This window comes from Etheostoma cragini, chromosome 20, assembly GCF_013103735.1.
Source record: "Etheostoma cragini isolate CJK2018 chromosome 20, CSU_Ecrag_1.0, whole genome shotgun sequence".
NCBI classification, from domain to species: Eukaryota; Metazoa; Chordata; class Actinopteri; order Perciformes; family Percidae; genus Etheostoma; species Etheostoma cragini.
This window is the reverse complement of record NC_048426.1, coordinates 10,246,826-10,256,940: the sequence shown is the minus strand read 5'-3', so window position 1 is coordinate 10,256,940 and position 10,115 is coordinate 10,246,826. Positions and strand designations below refer to the sequence as shown.

The 10,115-nt window shown below is 39.3% G+C and overlaps 1 protein-coding gene across 1 annotated transcript in view; it reads left to right on the top strand.

Moving 5' to 3' along the window:
- The first annotated feature begins 2,538 nt into the window (after positions 1–2,538).
- The window catches only part of dph6 (diphthamine biosynthesis 6), a 59,336-nt gene continuing 51,759 nt past the window's right edge, over positions 2,539–10,115 (top strand). Inside the window, exons 1-3 of the mRNA XM_034858511.1 lie at positions 2,539–2,680; positions 4,282–4,373; positions 5,808–5,992. Coding sequence (XP_034714402.1) covers positions 2,658–2,680; positions 4,282–4,373; positions 5,808–5,992 — 300 coding nt within the window. The 5' untranslated portion in view covers positions 2,539–2,657. The remainder of the gene's footprint in view (positions 2,681–4,281; positions 4,374–5,807; positions 5,993–10,115) is intronic.

The following is a 10,115-nucleotide window of genomic DNA, read 5'->3' as shown; positions in this document are numbered from 1 at the left end:
TGGAATCTATACTGTACAACTAGTGTACCTGTTTTGTTGAGAATGTAGACATAAAAATCCATGAAATAAGTTTAAATGACATGTCGCTTTACCATTAAGTATTGCATTATAGATGTCAGAGAACCACAGTATAATGTCATCTCATAAACATGATGTAAATCTTGTCGAATGGCCAGCATTTCTGCATTACATTAGAGTGATAGACTGTATTGATTATAAGTAATTCTAAAATGCCCAACTTACTTGTTATTAAGGCAAATGTTTATTTACCATTTATACCTGTATACCTATTTCAAGTTTTCTCTTATATTGAGCCTGCTTACTGTAATCAAGAAAACAGTAATGTTTTTATTGTCATGAAACTCAAACTTTGAGTTTTTAATTTGGTTAGATTACCGGCAAACATATTGCAGAAACCCACAATCCACTTCTCCAATACAGAAAGAAGTACACATGATTTCCTGTGTTCCTGTGCAGCACATGTACTTGCTTTGTCATGTTGTTGAAGGGACCACAAGTGTGTGTGTGTGTGTGTTTGTATTCTGGCCACTCAGCGTGCGACCTTGGCTGGCCTGTTCTGACACTCAATTTATCGTCTTGTGATTTGAGGCCTTAGTTTCTCATTACACCCAAAGTTTTTGTGTCCTTGTGCGACAAAAATTAGTTTGCGTGTCTGTGTAAATCACCTGTCGTATGCACATGCTCCTTTAAGGAAAGGCCAAGGGTGTCATTTGATTCCTGCTGCCTTTCTTTCATATTTATGCGTCTCATATTCACATCCTTTGGCTGTGTCTCAGTTGGACCATCCATCAACACTTTTTATCCCCATCACAGCAACAATATGGACATAAAACGCTCTTTTACGTCAGCAAAATGCTGCCACATATAAAACCGGAACAACACACCTCTTTATTTGTCTGGGTAATAAGCTACATAAATTAAATCCGATAAGTGACAACATTTGCATGAGTCATATCCTGTGGGCCATTTGGAAATGACCAGAGGCAGTGAAGCTGTATTATAAAGTACTGCCCACAAAATTGGAAAACATAGGTGATATATTAATGAGTTTACAAATCTGAGGGACAACCAGAGCCAAGGGGATGTGTCCTGCTCTCTCACAGACAACGACATTTTTCAGACCAACATGTCAAAGAAACATTTTGAAAACCATATCACTCATCCTGTCAAATGAAATGTCCAACACTTTTGAACTGTTCATTTTACAAATTTATTTGTTGCCCATTGTCGTGGTTCATGTTTTGTATTTTGGTGCGCCTGCCCAGGGACGGAGGATGGATATTACCTGTCTAGTAACAGGTATCTCAATAAAATATGTCAGACTTCATGGAAGTTTATATATTTTTTTATTGTAGCTACATCCCGCAATACAAGAATAATGGTCCATGTTAAAGAAGTAGAATTAACAATCGTGTACATGTAGAAAAAAGAAAACTATAGCTAACAGAAAACATTTAATCTTTTATTTACTCACCTCTTCTCAAAAATTTGGAATACAAAAATGAATCATGTCATGTGTGGACTTAAACAAGAGCACATTCATATACTGTGAAAGTGATCCCTGTTCTCAGTCTGTGCCACAATACAAGTGGTGCTCATCTGCAGGTAGGTTTGCCATATTTATTCAGAATGAATAAAACAAAAACAAAAAGGGAAACTAGTTAAAAGCGATGGGATGAAGAGACGTCTCTCTCAATTTTGTACACTCAAACAAAATCAGTTGCCTTTAGCCTGCTTAGGGGTAGAAGGTGAGGGAAGCACACAAAAGCAGTGCAATTATTCTGCTCTGGCACAACAACAGAGAGCAAAAAGAGCATCAAAGGCTTTCCTCTGAGCAAAATAGGGCTCCCTCAGAGGAGAAGCGCAACCTGTGTGTGAATACCAGAGCATGGACTTTCGGTCCTCTCTTGAGACACACGAGGCAAAGGATGTGTCTCAGTGTCAGTATCAGAGTTACAGTGCATGTCCGCTTTGATTACGTTATAGTAGTTTGCCTCAGCAGTTTTAAAAAAATGTGCCGACAATTTAGTAAGTTTATGAGAGCTGAAGAATAAAATAAAACATTTTACAAAGCCCACATTCACAACATTTGTCTCAGGCCCTTTTACATGTGAAATTGTTCCTTTCATATGTGATGTCTTACATGTTACTTATATTTGACCTGTGAAATAAAAATATGCTTAAACTACTTAGCTGCTTAGAGATTTGCATTTTTATTGATCTATTTTTTTTAAACATTTACTTCACTTTTTTCACTGTCATTGTTACTATTATGGCTTTTATTTATTATTACTTATTTTAGTTATTGTATGTTATTTTGTACTTTTGTATTTAGAAATTCTAAATTAGTCTAGTTGCATGTTTTATTTTGAAAAACCTATCAATACGGAACATAAGTATGGCCAAACTTAGATTTTTATTTCATCGAAAAGGGAGAGAAATGCCAGGGAGCCATTTTCTATCAGGCATACTAGAGGGCACCTCGGTATAGAAAGGGGTCCTTCAACAACCCGGAAGTCTTACTCTCACATGTTGTGGTGTACATTTATACCGGTTGCTAAGCACAGTTATCACGTTGTGTACCATTATAGCCAATATTTTTGATGTCATTAGTGTTTTGAGCAAAAAATCTGAAGATGAAAGTTGTCGCGTTAATAAGGTAACCGCGTTTCTCTAATTGTCTCACAGTTCTATCACACTGATGTTTTTTCTAGCATGTAAATAAATCTCAGATGGATTGCTGTAAACAAACGCTAGATCACTGTTTCCTATAAGGTGTAAGGTGTTGTATCATGCCTCTGGCTTTGTTCAAAGCGAGAGTAACATGCCACTTGTAGAAATCCAAAGGTTGTTGAAAAGCAAAACAAGAGTCGCAAACAGTAACTTACTGTCAGGTCAACACTGTTGAGAATTTCACAATCAGAATAAGAAATACTTTATTCATCCCAGAAGGGAAACTCTTTGTTGCAGTTACACAAATAGTATAAATATCAGAGTAGAAATATAAATAAAGAAATATAAGAGTGTGGATATGTACGGTATTTACATAGTTAAAGGAATGTTATTATACAGTATTTACATAATTACCATAATGAAGGAGTTGCAATGGTGAAAAGTAATAATAATAATAATAGTAGCAGTAGAGTATTGCACACATTTCAGGCCTGTGTTATTGAACAAAACAGATAATAATGTCCAGTTTCAACCTGTCTAAGTGTCTGTGTGTCAGACACTTAGAGGGAGGAGTTATAAAGTTTGATGGCCACAGGCAGGAATGACTTCCTGTGGCGCTCTGTGGTGCATTTTGGTAGAATGAGTCTATCACTGAAAGTGCTCCTGTGATTTAGCAACAGGCCATGGAGTGGGTGCGGGACATTGTCCAAGATGGCACGTAGTTATGACAGCATCCTTTTCTCTGATACCACCGACAGAGAGTCCAGATCCACCCGCACGACGTCACTGGCCTTGCGGATCAGTTTGTTGATTCTGTTGGCGTCCGCTACCCTCGGCCTTCTGCCCCAGCATGCAACTGTAAACAGGGTAGCACTGGCCACCACAGACTCATAAAACATCCTCAGCATCGTCCTGCAGATGTTGAAGAACCTCAGCCTTCTCAGAAAATAGAGACGGCTTTGGCCCTTCCTGTAGAGGGCTTGAGTGTTTTTGGCCCAGTCCAGTTTATTGTCCAAACTGCACTCCCAGGTATTTGTAGTCCTTTAACCCTCCTGTTGTCCTCGGGTCAAATTTGACCCCTTTAAAAAATGTCTATATCTGAAATATGGGTTTCTTTTTAACCAAATTACCACAAAAAATGAATTGGATTTTATACAACGCTCTTTGCAAATACAATTAATCCCTTTCACTCCTGATTAAACTCATCTGTACGTTCCTCGATCTTAACTATTAGTCAAAATAAATCATAATTTCTGCTTTTTTATCTCAAGTATTAGGTATAATTCTATATAAATGAGGGTTATTGACCATTAATTCCCAAAAATACTGTAAAACTAGTGGTATTAAGGTGGTGTTAGTGGAAAAAAAAAAAAGTCTGAAAAATTGATGAAAAATGTCAAATATTTGTGTCTTTTTGACCTGGGAGATCAACACAAAGGTTAACATGCTTAGTGTAGAATATAACATTACAGCCAAAACCAGGTTCTCCGTTACTGAATATTAATGCTGCTGCATTACTTTCCCAGTAAATAAACATCCCTGATAACACAGCTTACCTCTATGCCTATTTCTCATGCTGTGTTCCAGTGGGGGCAAAGACAGCTGCTACAACATGATGCAGTGTGTTGTTGCTGGGCACCGGATCGTAGCTTTGGCCAACCTACGTCCTGCTAACACAGGTGAGAAAGATGTGCTGCTGGGGTTTTAGTGATCTACAGGGGCTAGCTGGGCTATATGGGCCAGCCAGCTGCACTTCTGCGGACCAAGACACTAAGAACTGTACACAATTAAAGATACTGCAGAACTTTATGTAGGCTACTGTATATCCCCCCAGGAGGGTTTGTAGCAAGTTAGCGTTCATACTTAGGGCGGGGGATAAATTTAAAGGTCCACTATTTCCATAATCGTTAAAAACATCCTATAATTAGGGGTCCAAGCCCGAGGATGCGTGCACCGCAGTAATCGCAAGCGATACGCGGTTCACACAGCAGGGCTGTGGAACCCTATTGTTTTCGCTAAGATTTTCCATTATATTTGATTATTCCAGTTTAGTAAATGTAAGATTGGCATACTTTGCAAATATGACGTTATAGTAGATTTAATGGGTTTTTGATCACTTTGGTAAATATGATGCTCGTCTGATTTTTTATTGAGAATCTAATGGATAATGAATGTATATATAATTAATTAATTTTTAACATTACTTAAAACATAAAAGGTTTATGGTTACTCTTGCTGAATAGAAGATGGATATCAGATAAACACATGACTAAAAAACTTGAATGTTATTTAATTTATGAGATTTATTGTCTTCTGGTCATCTAGTGCCCACTTTACTTAGTGGTTGTGAAGTATGGAGTACAGTGTGGTCCAAAAGTAAATGAGTAATAAAACACAACAAAATAATTATTCATGTGAAATACAACATTTGAGTATTTGATTTAAGTCTGGCCTAACATTTACCATTCAGATTTCTAATTGGGCTGTTAAGGTTTATTTTTATATAATTAGTGGGTTTTTTTTTTATTCAAAAGGCTGTTTGCTGCTAGCTGTTAGCTGCTATTGATAAGTGTATTCAGCAAGGCTTTTGTGAAAATCATTAGGCCGCAGTTCATTACGATTTTCACAAAAGCCTGGCTGAACACACTTAGCTGCTAGCTATTAGCTGCTATTGATTACAGCTAGCTAGCTCTAGCAGCTAACCAGGCAAGCAAGCTAACCACCAGCAAGAAAAAGACAGGGTAGGTGAATTGAAACATTTCCTGACTTGAAAACTCATCTTGATGTTACGTAAGGGCCCTGTCCATGTTGTACAGACATATTTATTGCATTGTGTGTTTGTTAACAGGCACAAAAGCACTCTAAAACTTGCCCCGTTAACAACAGTTTTAGCTCAGTGGAAGCTTGTACACGTAGCTGCATCTACTCAGTGTTGCCTGCACCGATTCAGGACAGAGTTTTTTCAATCAAAAGTACTCGCATATTTATAGTGATCAAGATTAACATAAAAATTGGCTGGAATTCTCATTTAATTATTTCCATAAAAGTCACATCACATAATCAGTTTTTTTTAACCAGACACTGGCCTAACTAACCTTTCCTCCATGCCACAGATGAGTTGGACAGCTACATGTACCAGACAGTTGGCCACCAGGCCATAGAGCTGTATTCTGAAGCTATGGATCTGCCCCTGTATAGACGCACCATTCAGGGCTCTAGCCTCGACACCAGCAGAAACTACAGTGTGACAGAGGGGGATGAGGTGGAGGACCTATATGAGCTGCTTAAACTTGTCAAGGTAGGCCTCCCTGCCCCTACCCTTAGTGAGAAATAAAAGGATTTATTATTACTATATTGTATTCATAATTACTGCCTGACATTCAGGGTTCACCCCAGGTCCTCTGGTCAAAAGGCCTTAATAATTGAGGAACCCACCCCTAGAGCTCGGCAATATATTGATATTGTCTTGATATTGTAATATGAGACTAGATATCGTCTTAGATTGTTGTGTGTTATCTTTCCTGGTTTTAAAGGCTGCATTACAGTAAACTGATGTCATTTTCTGATCTTACCAGACTGTTGTAACTGTTCTATTATTTGCCTTTACCTTCTTAGTCATTATATCCACATTACTGATGATTATTTATCAAAAATCTCATTGTGTAAATATTTTGTGAAAGCGCCAACACTAGGATATTGTTGCGGTATCGATATCAAGGTATTTTACAGCGGGCCAAAACAGACTTGTTGCAACAACTGTTGGTAAGCATACCAAAAATTTACTTACTTTTTGCACACGTGAAATAAACAAATCCGCATTGTTGTCACACCATTATCCTTATTCTTGCACCTGACAAACTTAAATCCAATTTTAGTCTCTTTGTCTAGCTAAATGTTCCAGTTTCTTCACTCGCCATTTGTTTGCTTGGCTTTTTTCTCTTAATTTTTTACTGGGCAGATAGAGTACAATCAGATGGAATAATCCCTTTCTATAATTTAATTTTAAATATTATAAAACATGGACACACACATTCACATTGATATACAAATACCTATATACGCAAAAAGTACAACACATATCATGAAAAGCATCTTACCCTAAATTAGGAAATAAAAAAAATAAAAATATTTTCACACATCATTTAAAATTCACACAATGATATAGAGAGGGATTTCTATTCAGAATAATGTTATAGTACGTCATAATTATGTAAACTTACCATTGCAATGCTTTATTGAGCATACACAATAGTCATCGTTTTGACTCCTTGCCACCACTGACATATCCTTGACTGTTTTTTAGTGAGCAAGCTCTCAGATTACTGCTAAGCTACTCATTTTGGCTAAGGTTCATGCCATGTCACAATGTTGAGATGTTTAACAAGTCATCCTCTGTGAATTCAGTCACTTTGTAGCCCATCAGCACCGTCTCAAAGAAATCCTGCTTGTCTAGTTTTATCTGGCCCACTATACACTAACAGTCCTTACACCTATTGTTGTAAAGTACAACCCAGCAGTAGATTAAAAAGCTATGTTAGTGCTTTTAGGCTGTCTCATTTAGTATGTCTTGATTTCACTTTCAAAGTTTTCTTTTCATCTTACTCTGGGAAAATAGCGGGCCTGTTGTATCAGTTAATCAAAGTTTTACGTGGGAAGTTGGAGAGAGGTGCCCTTCAACAACTGTCTACACAGGAACACTTCCATTCTTTTTTTTATCTCACTTGACAGAAGATCAGATGCAAAAATTAATCACCAATTAATATTTCATCAAATACCCCTTTTGCCAGGATGTTGAAAAAATATTCATTTGATGCCAAATTATGTATGAGACCTCGGTGGTCTGATGGTGTGGGGTGGCTGACTGACAGGTTTGAGACATCCGTGTGTGTGTGTTTAACACACCTCTGGCACTGCCTGCCTACCTGACTGCCTGCAGCCATGAGGAAGCTACCTGGACACGCACTTTCAACAGCTCTCCCCGCTGTCAGCGCAAACAGGGTGTGGGATTGATCCTGTGTAACACTTTTTCCCCTCTGCAGCCCTACACAACCTCTCATTTTAGCTTGCAGCATCAAAATTTAAGAGCTTCTTATGGGATGGGGGATAGGAGTTGGTTGTTGAGATGGGAGATGGCTTGACATGGTGTAAATGAGACAGGGGGGCTGCTTGGTTCTTTCTGTAGGTCTGTGTGGAGACATGTTCATCCGGAGCTGAGGGCTGCTCCAGGGCCCCTGCGTGTCCGCACACCGCCTGGGTGGCAAGGGCCAGTCAGCCTGCCTCAGGGCATTTTGCGCCCTCTGTCTGACTTTCTTTGTGGTCTTCTGTATAAATCGCAGGCTTTACACATGCAGCCACAGGAGAAAGCTCTTGTTTGTGAGTGTGCACACTTTCACACAGTCCAAATTCTCTTTTTGGGGCTGAGTATTCACCGTGAAATCATCTCTCTGGTGTGTGATGCAATATACTGTCTCTGGCTGTGGTCAGGGCTCTAATTGCAAAGGGCTGCTAATTTCCCATTTCCAGGGCTTCTCTGGTCTGACCTCACAAGTCAGATGGGCCATAGATCAGGGCAGTTGGACTCCCATGGGGCCCTCGCAGCCTAGCAGACCTCCAGTCGTCTCTCCGTTTACCCCTCTCACCATCATTAACAGACCTGCACCATAAACAACAGGCTTCCTCTCTCTCTCTCTCTCTCTCTCTCTCTCTCTGAGTGATATCAACAATAGGAATAGACTTTCTGATCTCAAATTTCAAGTTACCTGCTCTAAGTTGCTTTTTTTGTATTTTCACAAATTGGTCGGTTGGCTAACTTGTACCACGTTGGGAAGTCATGAAACCCATCCCGTGTAATTAGAAATTCACACAGTTCTATCAGAGCATCTTAAATGTCCTCTTAAAAAGTCATGGATTATAGTTACAGTCAGTTATGTTCAACACATATATCTGGTTTACTAGGGGCTTTTTCACCGTAAAGTTTGTGGTGTTGTTGGTTAGTGAAGGAAATGATAGATGGGGAAGAAAGAGAGAAGAAACACTTCTTTTGATAATGACCTGTTAAATCAACCTTACTGGAAAAAGAACAATTTTAGCATTAAAAAAGTGCTCAGTTTGGAAAGTGTGATATTTTGAAAGATTATTCCTTGCAGTTTGAATTAATTAGAAGTTACACGATTATATTTGGCAAATGACACTTGAGCATAGATGAAATAATTTTTTTTCTCAGATCCGGAGTTGATGAGTTTTAAGTGGATATTCTTCCCTCCTCCTCCTTTGCATTGCTGGTAACAGAGCCGTAGCATGAGCCAACAGTGCCATCTATGGATCATTCCCAGAAGCTGGCAAACCAAATAGACTCTCTACAATTTGGCCTCTCGGAGACTGTTTGGAGCCATTGAAAAGATTCAAAGGAAGAGATCATATTCTTCAGAACCATTGTTGATGGAGGAAATAAAGCCCAATTATAATAGAAAAAAATGAGCCGTCCATCCTCTGGCAGTAGTGATAATGGCAGAATGACAATGTGTCCCTATCCTTGGCCCCTCTGCTCTCATCGCTGGCTGTGTATGGCAGTGTGCCTTTGAAGTGTGTAACCCGATAGACATGCAAGCCACAGCATACCCTATCCCATCCTGCTAGGTGCTGATCTTTGAACCCGTTCTTTGAGGGGGAGAAATAACCGTTTTGTCCGTGGCGAGGGTGTGGGGGGTGGTCGTTCACTTTTGTACATCTATTGCTGAAAGGGTATATTTTTATAGAATAGGGGACTTCCTTGTGTCCTCTGTCAGGCTTCAAAGGCAAGCTGGAATATGAACATTGTGTGAAAAGAGTAACACTATTAGTAACACAATAAGTCTAACATTTAGATTTGTAGTTCTTTTTTTTCACGTACTTGTTTGGGTGGATTTAGAAATTGGATTTTGTAAGTTGTGTGTCCATACCTAATGTATGTGGTTGGTCTGCTCTCCTCTGCTGTGATCTGCTCTGATGTGTGATACAGATCAGCAGTGTCAGTCACCCCTGGCTGCAACGCCAGTCCCCCCGAAGGCCAGCAAACCCCTCATATTAGTCATATCACATCCCTCAAGTCCTTTATCCTTCTCTCTGTGCTCTGTGACCTGACACAGTGGCTCTTTATGCCCTGTGACCCTGCTTGCGTGTGTGTGCGCGCACACACGTGCACACATGTGTGTTCAAGGTTAGGTCAAATCGGGCCTCTGTTACATGCTAACAGGTCTATCTCTGTTCTCCTTGCACACCTCTGCCTCTCTTCTTTGCCCCACTTTGTCTTCTTTCAACACTCTGTGGTAAAAAGAAGTGCTCTCACTGCTCTCAGTCCATATACACTTATTTTCTCTCTGCCAACTGTAAAGTGTTCAATGTTGTGCAGAAGTAAATGTTGGTATGTATTACTAGCTTTTAAA